The sequence below is a fragment of the Nerophis ophidion genome, unplaced genomic scaffold (assembly GCF_033978795.1).
Source record: "Nerophis ophidion isolate RoL-2023_Sa unplaced genomic scaffold, RoL_Noph_v1.0 HiC_scaffold_245, whole genome shotgun sequence".
In the NCBI taxonomy this organism is placed as follows: domain Eukaryota; kingdom Metazoa; phylum Chordata; class Actinopteri; order Syngnathiformes; family Syngnathidae; genus Nerophis; species Nerophis ophidion.
In genome coordinates, this window is record NW_026907167.1 from 67,584 (window position 1) to 90,880 (window position 23,297).

General features: G+C 41.4%; 1 protein-coding gene across 2 annotated transcripts in view; it reads left to right on the forward strand.

Annotated features, from left to right (window-relative positions):
• Nucleotides 1-20,404, forward strand: part of LOC133547892 (calmodulin-regulated spectrin-associated protein 1-B-like) — an 81,764-nt gene extending 61,360 nt beyond the window's left edge. For both annotated transcript variants that reach the window (XM_061893374.1, XM_061893375.1), the window contains exons 13-19: nucleotides 1,402-3,658; nucleotides 6,623-6,759; nucleotides 6,833-7,050; nucleotides 14,082-14,184; nucleotides 14,264-14,376; nucleotides 19,040-19,158; nucleotides 19,226-20,404. In XM_061893374.1, the coding sequence (XP_061749358.1) occupies nucleotides 1,402-3,658; nucleotides 6,623-6,759; nucleotides 6,833-7,050; nucleotides 14,082-14,184; nucleotides 14,264-14,376; nucleotides 19,040-19,158; nucleotides 19,226-19,522 (3,244 nt within the window). In that variant the 3' untranslated portion in view covers nucleotides 19,523-20,404. The remainder of the gene's footprint in view (nucleotides 1-1,401; nucleotides 3,659-6,622; nucleotides 6,760-6,832; nucleotides 7,051-14,081; nucleotides 14,185-14,263; nucleotides 14,377-19,039; nucleotides 19,159-19,225) is intronic.
• The last annotated feature ends 2,893 nt before the right edge of the window (nucleotides 20,405-23,297 follow it).

Below are 23,297 nucleotides of genomic sequence, written 5' to 3' on the forward strand. Positions count from 1 at the left end.
TGCCTTTTACACTTTGCGCCTATAAGTGAAGGGAAGTGAATTATATTTATTTAGCGCTTTTCTCGAGTGACGCAAAATGCTTTACATAGTCAATCAATCAATCAATGTTTATTTATATAGCCCCAAATCACAAATGTTTCAAAGGACCGCACAAACCATTACGACTACGACATCCTTGGAAGAACCCACATAAGGGCAAGGAAAACTCACACCCAGTGGGCAGGGAGAATTCACACCCAGTGGGACGCCAGTGACAATGCTGACTATGAGAAACCTTGGACAGGACCTCAAATGTGCCCCCCCGCCCCCAGTGAAACCCAACATCTAAGTTACATTTAAACCAATCTGGATGGCACCGGGAGCAAGTGGGTAAAGTGTCTTGCCCAAGGACACAACGGCAGTGACTAGAATGGTACCTGGAACCTACAAGTTGCTGGCACGGCCACTCTACCAACCGAGCTATACCGCCTATAACATTCCTTTTCCTCTTTGGTCCGGAAGACACGACATCCACAGTTTCCAAAAACAATTTGAAATGCAGAATCGTCAAACCACTTTTCCACTTTGCATCAGTTTATCTTAGATGTGCTCGGACCCAGCGAAGCTGGCAGTGTTTTTGGGTGTTGTTGATAAATGGCTTTCGCTTTTCATAGTAGAGTTTTAACTTGCACATACAGATGTAGTGGCGAACTGTAGTTACTGACAGTGGTTTTCTGAAGTGTTCCTGAGCTTATGTCGGGATATCCTTTACACACTGATGTTGCTTTTTGATGCAGTACCGCCAGAGAGATCCAAGGTCACGGGCATGCTGCTGACGTGCAGTGATTTCTACAGATTCTCTGAACCTTTTGATGATATTACGGACCATAGAGGGGGAAATCCCTAAATTGCTTGCAATAGTTTGTTGAGAAATGTATTTCTTAAACTTTTCGACAATTTGCTCAGGCATTTGTTGACAAAGTGGTGACCCTCGCCCCATCCTTGTTTGTAAATGACTGAGCATTTAATGGAAACTGCTTTTATACCCAATCATGGCACCCACCTGTTCCCAATTAGCCTGTTCACCCGTGGGATGTTCCAAATAAGTCTTTGATGAGCATTCATCAACTTTCTCACTCATTTTTGCCACTTGTGCCAGCTTTTTTTAAACATATTGCATGCATCAAATTCCAAGAGATATTTGCAAAAAAAAAATAGTTTCTCAGTGTGAACGTTAAATATATTGTCTTTGCAGTCTATTCAATTGAATATAAGTTGAAAAGGATTTGCAAATCATTGTATTCTCTTTTTATCAGTTACAAAATGTGACAAATTCACTGCTTTTGGGTTTTGTAAATCATCACGCTCAAAAAGCTAACAACCAAGAAGTTTGTGTCCTTATCTTACTCGTTTTTTCTCCAGACCAGTGTCCACACTGAGCCCCTTCATGTGCCAATCAGCCGCAGATAGCGACGCCGACGTTGCCTCTGGCGACAGTGTTAGCTTGGCCCGTTCAATAAGTAAAGACAGCCTAGCGTCCAACGTCATCAACGTCACGCCCAAGCACCTGACTTCTCTCCACCAGCCCTCGCTGGCTCAGATGCGCAGGGTTAATGGTCACAGTCTGTTGGGGAAAGTCAACCTAGACCATGAAGAAGAATCTTTGGTGGCAGTTGCTAGGATGGAGTCTGCCTCCATCGCAAAGCAGCATGATGGAAGCCAAGCGGCTGCCGGAGTAGAGCCTGAGTCAAAGTCCAAACTGGCACAGGAAGGGTTTTATCTGGAACCGCTAATGCCTGCTGTATTGAAACCAGCTAAAGAGAAGTCTGTGTGTCTAAACAAGGAGCAGGAGAGTGGAGAGGGGCCCTGTCCCCCAGGAAGAGGTGTCTTATGCCAAGGAGATGGATCTCCTTCTGTAGTTACTCGTAAAGCTCCCCTCGCCCTCAACCAAACCTTTACCTCTATGGATGAGGAGGCTATCGTGTTAGAGGAACCTCCCCAGGTTGAGGCTGGTTTTAGGCCCATTGCCACCAGCAGTGTGGACTCTTCATCGAAGGAGCCCGGTGGCGGCTTCTACCTCCATTCCGATTCTAAAGAGACAACACCTAGCCAAAGCCTTGAAGCAGACTTGGACGACCTGGATGAGGAAGACGAGGATTTGGATGAGGCTCTCACCACAAAAGACCTCGCTTGGCCCAGAAAAGGCTTTATTGAGGACAACGAGGAGGAATCGGCCAAACTCCAGGAGGACATGAATGTCAAAGAGCACGAGGACAAAGACATAAATGGCTGCAGTGGTCGCTCCAGCCCTTGCCTTAGCGCATACTCCCAGGCCAGCAGTGTGGCCAGCGGAAGTGTGCGCATGACCTCCTTCGCTGAGCGTAAAGCCCAGCAGCAGCGCTTCGGCAGCAACCATGACCTGCGCTCCAGTGCCTCCAGCTCACAAAGGACCACGCCGGATGGATCGGAGAGCAGTGGGCCATTGGGCTCTTCATGGAGGCTCAAAAGAGACCAGAGTCCCTCGTCGCCTTTGGGAGGTTGCAGTCGTGACGGTAGCGGCGGTACCAACGTTCTTGCATCCGAAATTATCCAGCTTCGTATGCAATTGGAGGAGAAGCGGCGTGCCATTGAGCATCAAAAGAAAAAGATGGAAGTTCTGTCAGCCCGGCAGAGGCAGAAGCTGGGTAAGGCTGCCTTCCTGCATATAGTGAAGAAAGGTGGTGGTAGGGGTGGTACATTGCCTAGTCCACTTAAAGCTGATCCTTCCAGAGATGAGCTCAAGGGAGAAAAAGTAACATCATCGGCTAAGGATGATATGTATGTTGATGCCCTGAGAGGGGACAAAGAAGTTGAGGGAACAACGCCCCCCGGTGCCTTAGAAGAAGACAAGAAGGGAAAAAATGGCAGCTACCCCCAAGAAGACGAGTTGGACCTCAATGAGTGCAACCGCACCATGGAGCTGCTGCATGAAGCCATTGGCAACATCCAGCAGCAGATGACGCAACTTTCCCTTCAGCAGGAGAAGATGATGAAGCAAAACATGCAGTCTCCTCCTGCTTCTACTCCTCAGTCCCTCACAACCGACAAAAACGCTGACCCCAAGGCCGGTTTTCACTACGTGGAACACCTCTCCAGCACCGGCTCCGTTTCAACGAGAAAACCACCTAAACTGAGCTCAGGCCGAAGTACCAGATCCAAACCGTCTGAGCTGAAAATAAGCAAGGAGCAAAGCCGACACAGCTCCAGGATCTTGACCCCCTCTCAGGGCGGAGCAGAGACACACTCACGGCAGGCAGCTGGGGGCAGGTCCCCCAAGAACGAGCAGCCCGACACTCACAGCCCAAGAAGCCCTGCAGTGGGAGAGATGATTGGCGGAGCAGGCTCTCAGAGTACTGCCTTTAGGCTTCACGACGAGGCTAACGTGCGACTACCGACCCGAGTGGACCTGACTGCTCTGCCTCCTCCAGAAGTGTCCTTTGATGGCTGCCTGTCCAGCACCCTGGGAGAGTCACAGCTCAACTCCTCAGACGGCTCAGGGAAAGAGAACCTAGCATCAGAGGAAGCGCAGCGCAGCAAAGCCCACTTGATCGAGGTGGATATGTCAGGGCTGAAGGACCCCGAAGAAGAGGAGGCTGAATGCGATGGAGGGCAGAAATCAGTCCTGGGCTTCTTCTTCAAGGTACATGACCAATTTCTTCATGGTACGTTTTCTCAACCACAGTTGGAGCTCTAGAATTTTATATCACCTCAGGTCATATTATTGTCACACAAACCTAGGGGAAAGGTTAGATTCATAATTAGGGCTTAATGTGCAGAGGTTTTATATTAACCACATTAAAATGTTGTTTGTAGGGATTTTATGATGGGATATAAAAAAAATTAACAAGTCAAGACGTGTATGTCATTAAAAATACTGTTTGATTTGAGCAAGCGGAAACATTTTGGTTGTCAGCCATGCATTTTGAAATGTAAATGTATTTTAGCCTTGTAACATGCATTGTACGTCACATTTTGCCTCAAAAGTATTTTTCAGTTTGTGGTCACACTTGGCAAATTACTTTTCAAAAGGGATTAATTATTGTTATTAACTTTTCCAGAAAAGTTATTGAATTACGAACAGACTTACTCGCTAATGTAATAAATTACTAGGGAAAGTAATTCATGTGTTACTTAAAAAAAATTTAATATCTGTCATATGCAGTTAATGGATGTATCATGAGAGCAGAGTGTGTGTTTTTAAAACGCGGTGCCTGTCGCTCAACGGCGACAGGCCGCATGCATGTGCATTGATTTGTTGTTCATTATTCGCCCTTAGTAGTAGTGTTTTTGTGTCTGTACTTACATGTTGTGCGTTGTTTGCTGTGTGATGTTGCCTCCTTTTTTAGTGTGGTGCTGGATGTTGCTTGCATTAGCAAACTTATTGAACGGTTTTGTCGACATACAACCACATCAGAAGTGGCGTGCCGCGTTACTTCAAACACATCGGTAACGTACATTTAAGTATTTTCTTTTTGGCTTCTGATTAGCTCAAAACGAAAGAAAACCCTCATAGGAAGGTTTTTCTACTGCTTTAGAATGTATTTTTTTGCTAAACATTGGTAAAGAGCATCTCTAGTTTTGTGTGCACACAAATATAATTTAATATAGACAATAATTGTCCTACCATGCTGTCAATCAATTAAAAAACAAAAAAAAAAATCAGGATTAATAACATTATGTCCGTAGTTAACTTGTATTTATTGTGGATACCAGTTTTTTTCCAACCTGAAATACATGTACCATAAACAGATCATTCATAACTTTTTAATACTATCAACATAGAACTGGACAACAGGGGCGCTAAAAAAAAGATCGATTTGCAATTCTTATCTATTCCAATTTTAAATTGAAACATAATTTTCCGGGTCATAGGTCATACATTAGCATCCAAGAGGAGCTTTTTGGACAGGTATTGAAGATGTTTCATCTTTTTTTCAAATTTTCACATTATATTGTGAAAACCGGTTTGAATCGAGGATAGATTCTGAATCTAAACGTCACCCCAGGAATCGGAATCAAATTGTGAGTTGTTGTAAGATGTTTGCTTGATGCAAATGTTTGTTTGTTAACCATTGTTTTTTTAAACATCTGAATACAAAATTAGAGATGGAACGTAAAAATAGTCAATATTTAGATGTTGTTGAACGTGCTCACTCCTACACACATAACCGAGTTTTATGTTAAAAAAAAATACAGTAAATAACCACAATGTACTTTATTGGCAGAATAAGTATGTTATATAGAGCCAAATTATTTCTATTTCAGTATTTAATATTTTTAGCTTCTTTTTTACTGTGTAAAAGTTTTTTTTTTTAATGCTGAAGAAAATAATTTGTGTTGGTTGTGTCACGTCTGGTTTATGTGAAGTCGTGCAAATTCACTTCCTGTTGTTATATTTCTTCAAGTAACAATCGATCTGTGTTAGAGAGCCCAGCCTGTTAGTTTAATCCACATAGTTGAGTAGCTTAGTTGTCAGAAAGTGGTGTGTTTTATACACGTTTACATTGGGAAACATTGTCTTTTAATAGAAGAAGATATTAACGTCTCTTGTTTTCATGATACCATTCAAGCTAGGTTGCGCTAGCTTGCTATTCCGGTAAATGAGCAGTGTCGGCGGTCCGTGACTTTATCAGTGTTATCAATTACAATACTAACCGTGGGAAGCTTTATCCCACATAATCATTATACTGTTTATTACACTCCTACACAAAATGAAAACAAACACTTTCTTACAGACATAATATCTGACACTTGCTTACCTCTTGTGACACAGACTGATTTTAAAAACAAACCTTCTATAATTAATAATTTTGTCAAGAGGAGTGGTCAAAGATTCAAGCTTGCCAGAAGTTTGTGGATGGCTACCAAAAGCGCTTTATTGCAGTGAAACATGCCAAGGGACATGTAAGCAAATATTAACATTGCTGTATGTATACTTTTATACTACACTCTGTCCGCCCTGAGATTGATAGTGAGTTCAAACCCCCGGTCGAGTCATACCAAAGACTATAAAAATGGAACCCATTGCTTCCCTGCTTGGCACTCAGCATCAAGGGTTGGAATTGGGGGTTAGATCACCATAAATTATTCCCAGGCGCGGCATCGCTGCTGCCCACTGCTCCCCTCACTTTCCAGGGGTTGATCAAGGAAATGGGTCAAATGCAGAGGACACATTTCACCATACCTAGTGTGTGTGAGACAGTCATTGGTACTTTAACTTAACTCTAACTTATCTTTTGACCCAGCAGATTTGCTCACATTTTCAGTAGACCCATAATAAATTCATAAAAGAACCAAACTTTATGAAAGTTTTTTTTGACCAACAAGTATATGATCCAATCACTCTATCACAAAAAAATATACTTGAAGAAATGATAGAGAGCTCAAGACAGCCATGTTCTTTACAAGTGTATGTAAACTTTTGACCACGACTGTAGCTACTGTTTGTCTGTTTCTGATCGCTATTTGTTCCCGCTTGTGCCTCATCAGCTGCATTTTAGCATGCCACGCTACGGGCTGAGGGTCACAAATTTGCATCAAATTGTTAGTATCATGATCAGCATCAAAGTTGTTTTAGTCGGTCACACGTGGTCTGTGTGTCCAGGACGAACAGAAAGCCGAGGACGAGCTTGCCAAGAAGAGAGCAGCGTTCCTGCTGAAGCAGCAGAAGAAAGCCGAGGAAGCTCGGCTGCGCAAACAGCAACTGGAAGCTGAATCTGAACTCAAGCGGGACGAGGCCAGGTATGTATTTGATACCATTGTTCACCAATACATACGTCACGTGTTCACGTTATATGTGCTTGATCAATACCAGGCAGAAGGCTGAGGAGGACCGCGTGCGTAAAGAGGAAGAGAAGACGCGGCGAGAGCTGATAAAGCAGCAGTACCTCCGCAGGAAGCAGCAGGAGATATTTGAGGAGCAAGGTCTTGTGAAGCCCAAGACACCCAAGCCCAAGCAGAAACACAGACCCAAGTCTGTCCTGAGAGAGGAGTCTTCCAGCGAGAACCACTCAAAGTGCTCTTCTTCCACACGTGAGATTGGCTCATATTTCCCCTCAGTGCCTTCCTCTTCTTCTCATGTCCTCGTAACATCTTGCCACCCAACACAAGTAGACACTGACCTCTGGTGGTGTGCACTCGGCCCCACACTAACCACATCTGAGCAGAGTTCCCTTTTAAAATGTTGCTTTATAAAGAAGTTAGGCAAAACATAGCACACTACTTGGCTGCATTCAGCAGGGGCGCTATGGAGTCAGTCTCCACTATAGTGGTGTAAAAACAAGGTATCAGCGGGGTCTTAAAAAGTAAAAAAAAGTGTTCAATAATTTGAATTCAAGGCCTTAAAATGTCTAAAATTCTCCTAAAAGGTCTTAAATAAGATTTTGAAAGGTCTTAAAAATATACTGACGTTACTTTTATTTAAAACATGCATAAACTTCTGTCTCTCTTTGAAATGTTTACATTTTTGAAGACGCTATAACGAGACGACACAAAGGAACTACCTGTGCTGACCGGTCAGAATTTATGGAACACTGTATGCTTTGTGTTGACAGTTTAGTTAGCATACCAAAAGCCCACAGCAAAGCCAAATGACTTGTATAAGATGGGTAAGTAAAAGTTCAACGAGTTGTGTCTCCTGTATGGTTGAAGGCGGTGGGAAGTGTTTGTAAACATGGCGTTGAAAGTGATTGGAATGATCTTGTAAAAGTCAAAAGTCCTGGATAAGTCCGTGTCAAAAGATACTGAAAGGCCACAAACACTTGCACAACTTTACAAAGATAAAGGTAACCACCCCCCAAAGGAGTGTTATGTGGGTTAAGTGGCGCCAATTGCCGAAGGAGATCGATATAAGATGTTTAGTTGTGAAATCATACTATTACATACAGTTTTCTCTGTGATAGTAGTGTACTCAGCAGTAAAACTTTAAAACATATTTCTCTTACATATTTTCTATTATTTGTTCCGATCATTTCAGGTCAGCTTCTCATGCCTAATCTTCAACTTTATACAGCAAGCAACATTAAAAGTGTTTTCACTCATCTTATTGAGGGCTGAGGAAAGCAATGGAGATTTGCCAATGTCATCTTGTCATGCCTAAATAACAACTAATCCTTGTGTGTTAGCAATATGTTTTCAAAAAAAGTCACACAAACCAGGTAGAAACAGCAGACACAAAATGAGCTGAGCATATTTGAATGTTCTCCACATGATTCACATCAAATTTGTGTTTGAGGCTTGCAAGCCATAATGGCCTTCCTTCTTTTTAGACAATCACTCTGTTTTTCGCTACTTTGTGCAGATACAGTAGTACTGTAGATGTTTTTATCGCTTTGCTACATTCTGACAGCCCAAAAAAACATTACAAAAGTTAATCATTTAGCTTTAGCAGAGATACTAACTGTCCCTTTCACAGACAATACTTTCCTCTACCATCGCTGATGTTGATGTTACATGAAAACACTTGATATCAAGCAACACTGCACCTTTTGCAAAAAAACACTTCTATGGCAAATCAGTTATGATGTTTGCTAATTTTTTTTTTCAATGAGTTTAGACTGGAGAACCTCCTGGTGTATTTAGTTAGTTTAACCATTTTGTTTTCCAATGCGAAAGAGCAGTGAATTAGTTAATATACTTACAATTCATTTTGGACCTCTGATTTTAATTTGTCGTTGTATTTTTTGTCTGTATGGATGTGAAATGGTCTTAAATTATTTTCAAGATGGTCTTAAAAAAAGTCCTAAATGTGACATGTTGAAACCGGCAGAAACTCTGTAATAACTAAAGTTCCTTGGGTGAATAATGGAAACTCACTACACCAGTAAGTTATAGCACTTTCATGGCGAGTATACTGACAGATATAAGAACTTTACTCTACTTTATATTAGAAATGGCAACAGTGACTTAGAAATTGCAACAATCACTTCGCTACATTCTGACAACTGAAAAAACATTGCCAAAGTTAACCATTTAGCTTTAACAGAGATGCTAACTGTCCCTTTCACAGACAATACTTTCCTCTACTATTGCTAGTGTTGATGAAAACACTTATTCTGATGCACACTGCACATTTTGCAAGAAAACACTTTCATGGCAAATCTGGAAATTGGCTGATACCATGTTAGCTAATATTTTTTTCAATTAGTTTACATTAGAGAAGCTCCTGGTGTATTTAGTTAGTTTAACCATTTTGTATTCCAATGGACCTCTGATTTTATTTTCCTTGTATTTTTTTGTCCATATGGATGTGAAATGGTCTTAAATTATTTTGAAGATGGTTTTAAAGTCTTAAATTTGACATATTGAAACCCACAGAGACCCTGTGTAAATGTTATGCTTGTTTTCACAGCGTATTTCTTGAAATAGAAAAGTGGTGACACTGTTAAATTTCAATGGCAGTGCTGCACATTTTTCACTGTATAATTTAAAGTGTTTTAAAGCATGTTACTGTAAATGAAAAGCAGTGTTACTGTTTTTTACGGTAAAATTCTGGTGGTTGAGTGGGCTTTTTTTTTCACAGCAAAATTTACGGTAGTTTTTACATTTTACTGTAAATGTAAAACTGGTACCACTGTTTTTACAGTAAAGTTTTGGTGACTGTGCTGCCAGCTTTTTTTTTTACTGTAAAATCTTGGTGTTTTCCATTGTATTACTGCAATCTGTAAAACTCTACCATGTTTTTACACTACAATTCTGTTGGCTATGCTGGCAGTTTTTTACCGTAAAATTTAAGGTGTGTTTTTTACAGCATCCCATTCATCCGTCCATTTTCTACCGCTTGTCCCTTTAGGGCAGTGGTTCTCAAACTTTTTTTGTCATACCCCACTTTGGACAAGGGGGAGTTTTCAAGCCCTACCTGCCCCAACAGAATGCTAATACCAAGCTTAACATTTTCAAATTTATTGAACATCAAGTAACATCAAGTTGTTTACATTCAAACTCAATAACATAAAATAACATCAAGTTCAATAATAAATAAAATAACTGTGCAGCTGTGGTATAACTTGCATCAAGTTCAATAATTAATAAAATAACTGTGCAGCTTTGGTATAACTTGCATCAAGTTCAATAATAAATAAAATAACTTGCATCAAGTTCAATAATAAATTAAATAAAAGTGTTATAACTTGCATCAAGTTAAATGGGTTGTACTTGTATAGCGCTTTTCTACCTTCAAGGTACTCAAAGCGCTTTGACATTACTTCCACATTTACCCATTCACACACACATTCACACACTGATGGAGGGAGCTGCCATGCAAGGCGCCAACCAGCACCCATCAGGAGCAAGGGTGAAGTTTCTTGCTCAGGACACAACGGACGTAACGAGGTTGGTACTAGGTGGGATTTGAACCAGGGACCCCCAGGTTGCGCACGGCCACTCTCCCACTGCGCCACGCCGTCCCTAGTTCAATAATAAATCAAATAAAAGTGTTATAAATTGCATCAAGTTCAATAATAAATCAAATAAAAGTGTTATAACTTGCATCAAGTTCAATAATAAATCAAATAACTTGCATAAAGTTCAATAATAAATCGAATAAAAGTGCCACTTTGCAATCTTTGCAAAAAAAAAAAAAAGGAGGAGCTATGCATTTGCAAATCCTCGCACAGTGACTCGCCATTCACAAAGCGGACGTATGCGATGAACAGGCAGTCTTTATTGCTGTCAGTATCTTCGTCCACTTGTAAAGCAAAACGACTTTCTTTTAATTTGTCTACGAGTTGTTCCTCAAGATCACTTGCAATGTCGCATATACGTCGCGCAACTGTGTCATTTGACAGTGGGACAGCTTTTAATTTTGCGGCGCTTGTCTCGTCAAGCATGACTGACATATCTATTGCAGCGGGGAGAATGAGCTGCTCAGCAATTGGGTGTGGTTTTTTTGCATTGTGCAATTCTGTATGCAACTCTATATGAAGCCATTTGAGCGTTACTGTTTACTGATGCAGCTTTTACCATGCGCTTCTCCTGTTGACGGTACTCTGCCAGTTTTCTTTGAAAGAAATCAACTGACTTATTGATGTGATTGGGGTGTGTGGTCTCGAGGTGTCTCTTTAATTTGTTGGGTTTCATGCTGTCTGCTGCTAGCGGTTTTTAGACGCAGAACACACAGGGGTCTCTCCTCTGCCCCCACCACCGCTGCCGTGAATCCAAGAGCAAGATACCCTTCATCATAATTTTTTTTCGGTTGGCATTTTGGTTGATTAGGCCCGTCAGATTTTTGTTTCTCTGCAGGCGCTGGCTCTGGCTCGACGACCTTTGAGGTGCGAGTCACAAATGTATCAATTTTGTGTAATTGTGGTCCATACATTAGCCTGCTACCCATCCGCGCGAAAGTTTGTTCCGCTTAGCCCCGCCCCCATTAGTTACTGTTATGTCTGTCAGACTTGTGCTCCTACCTAGAAATTTAAGGCCTACAGGAAAAATAAGTAGTTTACATTTATTTATATAGCGGATTTCACAGACAGAATCACAAAGTGATTTACAGTGCTTATAGAAAAAGAAAGCATAGTAAAAAAATATATATATAAGAATATAATTAAAAAAAAAAAAATTTAAGTGAAATTTTCTCCCGTTCCTCGCTCCCCACATGTCATGTCTCTATTCCCGACCTGTGGGGCGCGCCACACACTTTGAGAAACGCTGCTTTAGGGGGTCGTGTGGGGTGCTGGAGCCTATCTACTGTAAATAGAAAAGCGGTGCCATTGTTTTTATCGTAAATTCTGACTGCTGAGCTGTCATTTACTGTTAAATAAATCTATGCTTGTATTTCTGGAAATGGAAAAACGGTGCCACTGTTTCTTATGGTTAATTGTTGATGGCAGTGCTGCCAATTTTTTCACAGTATAATTTACAGTGTTTAAAGAATATGGAAGAATGGTATCACTGTTTATGGTAAAATCCTGGTGAATGTGCTGCCAGCTTTTTTACCATAAAATCTACGCTTTGCTTATGTGTTGTGTTACTGTAAATGGAAAAACGGTACTATTGTTAAAATTTAAGTATTTATTTTGACAAAAAAATGTTTGGGAGTGTATGATTACATAATATTTGTTATATTACTGCAGGGGAGCTACTTTTCAATGTACCAAGTGGGGGAATTATTCATATATATAATTTATCTTGATTTGTTTATAGAAGAGTGGTTAACGAGTTAAATGTGTTTATTGATCATACAAGCATGTTTAACATTCCTTTCTTTCATTAAACACAAGACTATAAGTTGGTATGATTGTGATGACTTGCATTGATTGGAATTTAGATAGTAGTGATGATAACGTCCACATTTTGAAATGGAGGAGAAAAAAAGTCCTCCTTTCTGTTAAATACCACATGAAAGTGTCCAGCTTCCATTTTTTATGCACTATACAAGAAATACCGTATTTTTCGGATTATAAGTCACTCCGGAGTATACGTCGCACCGGCCGAAAATGCATAATAAAAAGGCCAAAAATCATATACACGTCGCACTGGAGTATAAGTCGCATTTTTGGGGGAAATTTATTTGATCAAATCCAACACCAAGAATAGACATTTGGAAGGCATTTTAAAATAAATAAAGAATAGTGAACAACAGGCTGAATAAGTGTACATTATATGACACATAAATAACCAACTGAGAATGTGCCTGGTATGTTAACGTAACATATTATGGTAAGAGTCATTCAAAAAACTATGACGTATAGAACATGCTGTACGTTTACCAGACAATCTGTCACTTCTAATAAAAAAATCCGATGAAATCTTCTTCCTCGATGTCGCTTCTAAACAACTCTGCCAACTCCAAAGGTATGCGCCGCTTCCTCTTGTCGTTTTCTGCTGCATATTTCACTACGTCCAGCTTGTAATGGGGGACGGCGTGGCGAAGTTGGTAGAGTGGCTGTGACAGTAATCTGAGGGTTACTGGTTCAATGCCCACCTTCTACCAGCCTAGTCACGTCTGTTGTGTCCTTGCGCAAGACACTTCACCCTTACTCCTGATGGGTCCTGGTGAGGTCCATGGCAACTCCCGCCGTCAATGTGTGAATGGGCGAATGTGGAAATACTGTCAAAGCGCTATACAAGTACAACCCATTTATCATTTACCATGTAATCTGCAGTACATGATTTCCTTTTCGGTGCCATTTATGTTCATCCCTTCTCAGTTTTTATAAGTTACCGCCAACAATGAAATGATCCATTGTAATAGCTACGGCAGTAGCATATAGCAGTTAGCATTCCATGACCCACAATGCACTTCTGCCATGACCCTCCCCCGCCGAATTCTTATTGGTTGACGTGTATGTGACGATTGCTGACGTGTTTGACGATTGCTGACATTTTCTTCGTCTCTTCCGCGAATGAGATGAATAATATTATTTGATATTTTACTGTAGTGTGTAAGTAATTTCACACATAAGTTGCTCCGGAGTATATGTCGCACCTCCGGCCAAACTATGAAAAAAACTGTGACTTATAGTCCGAAAAATACGGTACATTGGTGGCAAACTACGTAGCTTGCTAGCTTTCTGAGACTCTTAAGAGCAGGCAGGATGGATCAGGGCTTTTATTGTGATGACAGGAACTGTGCGGTGGGTCTTAACATTTTTACGGGAGGTATGGTTGAAATAAAAAAAGTGTTTCTCGCCTTCTGTCGGTCATTTTTTTTAAATAATGATGTGGCAGCAGCCAGCATCATCTCACAAGACCCTTGGGTGCCATGAATGTCAATCAAGTGACGTCTTGGCGAAGATTGATTATCCATCATTTTTAGGTAATTTTTTGAATGCCTGGCTGGCGATGGACTTGCACACACTCCTCCATCCACTGGTATTCTGTGATCGACCTACTGGGCACCCCTGCATTAGCAGATAATGAAATTTAAAAGATATGCAATACATGTATTTTTAATGGATGCATTTAGTAAAAAAACAAAAAAAAGTGTTTTTTTACACGTTTTTGATGCATAATGTTTCCAGGCTTTTGCGGGACATATAAAAAAGATGTGTGGTCCCTCGGCTTTGAGTTTTGACACCTGCCTCTTCTAAATGAGTCCCTAAGCACTGCGTTTTCTTACACAGTGGACGATCTGAACACAGCCCAGTCAGGATCCAGTCTGTCGCTGGCCTCCGCCGCCACCAACGAAGCTGACAGCGTCAATTCGGGGGGGGCAGGTTCCCACCGGTAAGATGCGCTCCCCTTTATTTTAACACTGCTACGTTAATCTGAGCTGTAAAGCTACAATCCTTCTACTTGTCTTCAGCTGTGACTCTGTAGAGTCCTTTACAGGAAGTCGAAACCACAGTCGGGCGGCAGAGCGAGACTGGGACAACGGCTCCACCGCTTCTTCCATCGCGTCCATGGCTGAGTACACCGGTGAGTTGCTCCTCTGCCAGGCCACTTATTGTTCTGTTCTCCCCAGTAGAATTAGGACGTACACAGGAACACACGAGTACAAACTTTGTCCACTGAGACCCACACACACTGACAAATCTAAGAGTGCAGAGCCATATTGGTCGTTTCCCACTTAAAAAAAAAAAAAAAATGTAAAATGCAATTTTGGTAAAGAGCCAAAACTGAACTGAGATGCCGAAGTGATTATTATTAGCTTAGGGGAGCAGCTCCACACTGTATGGCGAAACATAATTAGCTGTCAAAAATAAATACAATGCAGGGTTTCCCCCAGACTGCCTTTTTATGTGGCTGGGAGGTTGGTCATGGTCATGGTCATGATATCATCATGATCATTTTGACTGGCAATGATGCATATAGTTTCTTTAAAAAGGCTAAACAAATGTATATCTATATAAAAGTCTGTATTATGTATACAGTGTTCCCTTGTTTAACGCTGGGTTACGTTCCAAAAAATACCAGTTTTAAGTGAAATTTGTGTAATAGTACTTTTATTTATTTATTTTTTTCCGTTTTTCATGTGTTTTCGTTCATTATATATTTTAGTTTACACTGTTTTTTTTTTCATAAACAGAATGTTTTTATTTTCTGTGCATGTTTTTTCGTTTACAGGTTGTTTTTTTATGGGGGGTTTTTTCCGTTTACAGTTGTGTACAATATATGTTTTTACGTTTCTTATGTTTTAAGTTTTTAAATCCCTAACCACACACTTTGACTTTTCTCAGACAGGAATGAACATTTTCTCACATTTATTTCGTTTAAACACTCTCAAAGTTCAAACCTTTGTGGATTTAAAAAAAATAAGTACAGTACACCATTGTATTAAAGAATTAACCAATGATCAGAACGTGTTTTATTTTTTGACCTATTAATAAGCCTGTGTTTTATCATAAAGCATTTCCATCATTTTCATACCGTACCAGAGTCACACCATCTTTTGGGCCTTAAATCCTGCGCTTTTGGCTTGGTCCTGCATTACAGAGCTGCGAGAGGGCATTTGTTTCCAAAATAAGTCTGTCTCATCCATATTAGAAATGTGTTCAGGATTATATCCCCCACCACAATATACACTCTGTACTGTACAGGACACTTGGCATAAAGAAGATTGATTGGCAATGGTCTACAGTCCAATAGCCAATCAGGACGCAGAACACAATGCACATTCATACGCTGTTAAAAAAAAAAATCATGCGACACTAAGAAATTACACACAAAAAAATCTGTGTAACCACAGGCATGCGTAAAGTGAACCGTGTTGTAGTGAGGGAACACTGTATTTAAATACAAATCAGTTGTTAGTTATTTGAAATAACATATTTTTTCTTATATTCTCTCATTTTTAATCATTGCTGTTGACTGTAAAAGACTGCACTATATTCTGCCCTCGCTGGATGTAGGAATTTAGTTTGCCAAATATATAAACAGTCTTTTCAATTACAGGTGAAAAAATAACCTGAGGTGGATTTTTTATATTTTCCACAATGGAGTCACTACGTAAAGTACATTATCTACACAGATGAAGTGCACACATGTAGGAATCACATAGAATAATAATACAGTTTAGAATCAACAGACAAAAGCAGTACAATTATACGGGATGAAGGTTGGCCCTAATGCCTCTGGCTTAATGCTAACATACAATGGACCAGCTCATTGACAGAAAGAAAAACAATCATTCACCCTCACATTCATACATGTGTACAATTTACACCAGGGGTCTCAAACTCAATTCAGCGCAGGAGCCAAACAGGAGAAAATCTATTTTGAAGTGGTGAAATCATGGTGTAATAACTTAAAAATAAAGACAACTGCAGATTGTATTTTTTGTTTAAAGATAGACCAAGTAAATGTTTTTTTTACACTTACATGTTGAGGTTAATAGTACCGTATTTTCTGGACCATAGGGCGCACCGGATTATAAGGCACACTGCCTATGAGTGGGTCTATTCAGGTCTTTTTTTCATACAAAAGGAGCACCGGATTATAAGGTGCATTAAAGGAGTCATATTATTATGGGGTTTTTTTCAAAATATAAAAGACTTGCTTGTGGTCTACGTAATATGTAATGGTAGTTATTGGGTCAAAATGTTGCGTAGATGATGCAGATCTTCAAGTCACTTTCTGACACGCCGTTTTGTGGGCTGTCTCATTTACATAGCTCACCTTGGACAGCGTCTTCTCCCCGTCATCTTTGTTGTAGCGGTGTAGCGTGCAAGGACGGGAGTGGAAGAAGTGTCAAAAGACGGAGCTAGCTTTTTTAATGACATTCAGACTTTACTTCAATTAATAATGGAGCAGCATCTCCTCATATGTGGCTCACTAGTGCAACAACAACGCCCAAAATGTGTCCCGACCAGAATCCTCCAATAACTAAAGTTCCTTGGGTGAATAATGTAAACTCACTACACTGGTATGTTTTAGTACTTTCATGGGGAGTTTAATGACAGATATAAGTAAAAAACTTTACACTACTTTATATTAGAAATGGCAACACTGAAGGGTGAATATCACATAACAAGAAGATAGAGAAAAAGAAGAAGTTTATCGACTACGTAGTCGGCACGGACTACAAAGGTGGAGGTGCACAATTTTTCGGGACTTATGCAGATCCAAAATACACATCAGCGTGTACCAGAAGCTAAGAAAAAATGCTATTGCATAATATTGTGAAACAAAACACCAGATAATGTCTTACCTTATACACACACCATAATAATACTCCTGTGTTGAAGCACAGTACAATCCATCAAGCGGTGTGGCTTCATAGCTTACCAAAGTCCTACTAAAACATTTCGATAGATTTTTGAGCGCCGTGTGTAATGTTCTATATTTTTAATGGAAGATATAAATTGTTGGTGATTACTTGAGTCATATTGCAGTCTACAGGTACCACTGATGTGTGACTGCCATCTACTGGTCATACTTACCAGTTCTCCATGTACCAAATAAAATTACTTCAAAGTCGGTAAGCACAACCAAAAATATTCTAAGACATGCACCTGGGGATAGGTTGATTGGCAACATTAAATTGGCCCTAGTGTTTGAATGTGAGTGTGAATGTTGTCTGTCTATCTGTGTTGGCCCTGCGATGAGGTAGCGACTTGTCCAGGGTGTACCCCGCCTTCCGCCCGATTGTAGCTGAGATAGGCGCCAGCCCCCCCTGCGACCCCAAAAGGGAATAAGCGGTAGAAAATGGATGGATGGATTCTGTACTTCAGGTGCAGGTTATAAGGCGCATTGTAGTGTTTTGAGAAAGTGAAAGGATTTTAAGTGTGCTTTATAGTCCGAAAAATATGGTAAATAATAGACAAGGTTACAGTATTTCCAGTTATACAATATGTTACTTTAACTTGGTTTTATGTAAATAAAATGTTTTCATCCACCCATCTTCTTTTGCTTTTTTGAGTTTGGGCTGGGGGCAGCAGCCTAAGCAGATAAGCCAAGACTTCTCTCTCCCCAGCTACTTAATAATAATTATAATGGATTAGATTTATATCACGCTTTTATATTGTTAGATACTCAAAGCGCTCACAGAGAAGTGGGAACCCATCATTCATTCACACCTGGTGGTGGTAAGCTACATCAGTAGCCACAGCTGCCCTGGGGTAGACTGACGGAAGCGTGGCTGCCAGTTTGCGCCTACGGCCCCTCCGACCACCACCAATCATTCATTCATTCATCATTCATTCACCATTGTGAGCGGCACCGGGGGCAAGGGTGAAGTGTCCTGCCCAAGGACACAACGGCAGCGATTTGAATGTCAATAGGTGGGAAGCGAACCTGCAACCCTCAGGTTTCTGGCACGGCTGCTCTACTCACTACGTCATACCGCTTTGTTCCAGCTCCTCCCCAGGGGATCCCAAGGCTTCTCGGGTCTTCCCCGTGGCCTCCTACCCATCTTAACGCTTGGGGGGGCATCCTCACCAGATGCCTGAACCACCTCATCTGGCTACTCCATGTGGAGGAGCAGCAGCTTTACTCTGACTTTTATTTAGTTGCGGCAGTGCGCCACAATCAATTTAATGCAGTGTCAGCATTAATCGCAATGGCGCTCACATGCTTTTCGTCTGTACAAAGATGTTGAAGATATTCTATGAGTCGGTGGTGGCGGGCGCTTTCTTGCATGCCGTGTCTTGCTTGGGCAGCGGGCTGAGAGTGAGGGATGCAAACAGACTGGACAAGTTGGTTGAGAAGGGCAGTAACGTGGTGGGAGTGGAGCTGGACTCTCTGGCGGTGGTGTCAGAGAGAAGAAGTCTAGCAAAACTCCTCGCCATAATGGACAACACCTCCCACCCACTACACTCTGACTTTGTGGAGAGAATGAGCACGTTCAGTGGAAGGCTCAGACTCCCGAAATGCAACACGGAACGACACATTAGGTCCTTCATACCGACAGCCATCAGACTGTATAATGCATATGTTCCTTTTTGACTGCACTTAAATGTAGAATATATTTATAATATTCATATATTATATAAAATAAATGTTATATATTATTTATTATTATTATTGTCTATTGTGAGCGAACTGTGGTTGCTGAATTTCCCCCAGGGATCAATAAAGTACTTTCTATTCTATTCTATTCCACGTGAAATCCCTCAATAGTGTTATCTGTCTTCTTCTCCAGGCCCGAAGCTGTTCAAGGAGCCAAGTGCCAAATCAAACAAGCCAATCATCCACAACGCCATCTCACACTGCTGTCTGGCAGGCAAAGTCAACGAGCCGCAGAAGAACCAGATTCTTGAGGTCAGTTGCCTTCCCCCTCTTCCGAGTCCTGCTTCCGCCTCGGTGACCAAGGGTCTTTCCCCCTCAGGAGCTGGAGAAGTGCGAGTCCAATCACATGATGATCCTGTTCCGCGACGGCGGCTGCCAGTTCCGGGCGCTCTACTCCTACTTCCCGGACACGGAAGAGATCCACAAGCTGACGGGCACGGGGCCCAAAAGCATCAGCAAGAAGATGATAGACAAGCTGTACAAGTACAGCTCGGACCGCAAGCAATTCACCGTTATCCCCGCCAAGACTGTGTCGGTCAGCGTGGACGCGCTGACCATCCACAACCACCTGTGGCAAACCAAGAGGGGCGCGGCAGCCAAGAAAGGAGCAAAATAGCCCCGCCTCCTCCTGACCTCCCAATCATACGCCACCATCTTGCTTTGTCTACCCCAAATTTCCCACCGCCATGCACGGCTGTGCGTGCATGCGGGTGGCCGTGGCCCCCTGGTGGCAGGCGTTTTACACTACGTATTAGTCGGACTGACGTGGTATGGATGGTCATGTGACCTGAACAAAAGACGTGATCAAACACAATCTCTTACTGCGCAAAAAAAAGACTGCTGCTTTGTTTTTGCTGACATCAGCATCTGGATACATGATCACATGGGGGTACTTCCTGTCCAATCGCCTTGCAAAGTGCCCACTGGTTGTGTAGCGCTGGGCGTAAAGCCTAAGGAAGACACGGACGCCGGTCATTTTAACCATTTTTATTTATCCAAACATCCCTTTTTTTCTCAGGGGTGTCTAACAAGGGAGATGTGTTTTGGTTTTGTTTGGGATTTGAAATGTGCGTTTTTGTCATCACAACAGAGATTCTCTGATGTTTAGAGCGTAGTTGTGGCCACAAAGACAGAACAATGGTGCACACACACACACACACACACACACACACACACGCGTCATGCAATGTAACCACCGAGCGCCGCCATTAAACAACATTCCTCTTAAGGTTTGACACGCACTGCCATGTTGGTCTGGTCTGTCTCTCAAAGTGCTTCTTCACCCCCCTGTTGGCCTCCTTGACAAAGCACCTGTATCACACCTGCACTTTACTAGCGAGGCCCGGGTCTCATACTACTGCAAAAAAGATTGTAAGGGCATTGCTCACCATTTTGTTACACCTTTAGTTTCACCCCCGCCTTTTGAGCTCATGTCATCTATTTATTTTCATACGCGTTTGCAAGTGAATAAAAGTCACATTTTTATTTTTATTCTTTACTCTCATGGCTTGTTTCTGTTCATTTGCTTTTTTTTGCACACATGCCTTTTTTTGCATGGCAGCTCTCCGGCACCCCTAGTGGTTGTTTTGTCTTGCAAGCTTCTGGACGGGTCAGCTAGAACAGCCTCCTGTCGCCATGGTTACCGCTGCTCTGCCATGACAACTATTTTTTTGATTTACAGGTAATCACAACACAAAATCACTTAGATCAGGGCCCAACTTTTACACTACACTTTAAATATCCATCCATTTTCTACCGCTTGTCCCTTTCAGGGTCGCGGGGCGGGCTGGAACCTATCCCAGCTGCATTCCGGTGGAAGGCAGGGAACACCCTGGACAAGTCGTCACCTCATCGCAGGGCCAACACAGACAAGACAGACAACATTTACACTCACATTCACACACTAGGGACAATTTAGTGTTGCCAATCAACCTATCCCCAGGTGCATTTCTTTGGAGGTTGGAGGAAGCTGGAGTACCCGGAGGGAACCCACGCATTCACGGGGAGAACATGCAAACTCCACACAGAAAGATCACCTTTCCACCACTTGTAGCAGTAATGACAATATCAAACAAACATGTCTGGAGCTAAAGTCATTGAGAAGGTGCTTCAGCACAAAAAATATGACTAAAGTGGTAAATCTGCCTTTCCATTTTGACACTTTAAGAAACATGTCATCAAGTTAGAATTTATTTTTAGCACTGAGTAATTATGTAAATGGGGATGGGGGTGGCGGAGGTGTATAGAGTTAGGGCTGCATTGGATTCTGGGTATTTGTTCTGTTTGTGTTACTGTGCGGATGTTCTCCCAAAATGTTTGTCAGTCTTTGGTGTGGGTTCACAGTGTGGCACATATTTGTAACAGTGATAAAGTTGTTTACACGGGCACCCTCAGTGTGACCTGTGTGGCTGTTGATCAAGTATGTCTTGCAGTCGCTCACTGCGTTTGTTGAAGTCAAATACAACTTGTGGCTGAGCTGGCATGCTGTTAGTACAGGTAGTATAGGACGTTAAAGGCAGTGCCACCACGGTGCCCCCTTAATATTGTTAATTGGGTGAAATTCGGGAGAATGATCACCCCTGGAGTGGCACTGAAAATTGGGAGTCTCCCGGAAAAGTCAAAGGTATACAAGTATGACGCTGTAAAGCGGCATTCATATAAAACTTGCGGGCCGCACCAACATTACATTTTCATATTAAGGTGCGGGCCGCAAATGGCCCGCGGGCCACGTGTTTGAGACCCCGGCTCTAAGGTGTACAGCTGGGGAATTAGAATAAAAAGTGTAAAAATAGCTTTAAAAGTTAGCACTTTAATGTTAGCATGTCAACAGTTAAGAGTAAAAAGTGTAAAAATAGCTTTAAAAGTTAGCACTTTAATGTTAGCATGCCAACAGTTAACAAGTGTCATACCAAGTTATATGATTGTAGGGTAAATGGTTGCCAAATTAGCTCAAAAAGCTAGCACATTAATGCCAGCATGCTAATGTAAACATGCATCATGTAAATGCCAAGTTATATGACTCTAAGGTTTATGACTGCGTAATAACACAAAAAAGTGTAAAAATTGCAACAAAAAGTTAGCACTTTACTGTTTCAGTGCTACCATGCTAAAGTTAGCACACTGACAATTAACAGCTGTCACATACCAATTTATATTACTCTAGGGTAAATGCAGCAAAATTTGTCTAAAAAAAAACTCTAGCACTTTAATGTTAGCAATGCTAGCCTGCTAACGTGTTGATTGATAGATTGAAACTTTTATAGTAGATTGCACAGTACAGTAGATATTCCGTACAATAGACCACTAAATGGTAAAACCCGAAAACGTTTTTTAACTTGTTTAAGTCGGTGTCCACGTTAATCAATTCATGGTAAACACGCATACAGTTGGCATGTTTCAAATACCAAATTATATGACTGTAAGGTGTACGGCTGCGGGATTAGACAAAAAAAGCGAACAATTGGCAAAAAAAAGTTCGCACTTTGATGTTAGACTGCTACTACTTCTATTACTACAGTGTCTATTCTTATGACTACCATAATGACCTTTCTGGACGCACCATGTTGTTTGCTGTATGTGCTGGTGCTACCCTCGTGTGGACAAATGACTCACATTCTCCTCCATTTAAAATCCACTACAATACCTTAATTTTTTTCTTCTCTTCACAAAGATGACTGTGATTATTGAAGCATTTTGGCAATTGGACTGTTTGGTTTCAGAATCAGAAATACTTTATTAATCCCTGAGGGGAAATTAAGAATTTCAACACAATCCCATTCAAGATCAGACAAACATTACAGGGAGACAACAGGATCGTTGACGGGTCTTCAACTTCCGGCGCCCCTTACATAAAAGGTGAGAAACAGGTAAACGAACGCTGGGGAGAGGGATGGGGGGAGTGAGAGGAAAAAAAATATTCGGTAAGCCTGGGCCCTGGAGAGAGGGTCCAGACTGAGGCCAAGGAAGAAAAAACCCTCATAGCTATAGCACACATAAACATGTGTAAGAGGGAAACATCAAAGGACATAAAGACATTAAAGGCCTACTGAAACCCACTACTACCGACCACGCAGTCTGATAGTTTATATATCAATGATGAAATATTAACATTGCAACACATGCCAATACAGCCTTTATTTTTTTACTAAATTGCAATTTTAAATTTCCCTCAAAGTGTCGTGTTGAAAACGTTGCTGTATGATGAAGCGTGCGTTTGACATCTCGGGTTGTAGCGGACATTATTTTCCAGCCCAATCCAAGCTATAAGTAGTCTGCTTTAATCGCATAATTACACAGTATTCTGGACATCTGTGTTGCTGAATCTTTTGCAATTTGTTCAATTAATAATGGAGAAGTCAAGTAGAAAGATGGAGGTGGGAAGCTTTTAGCCT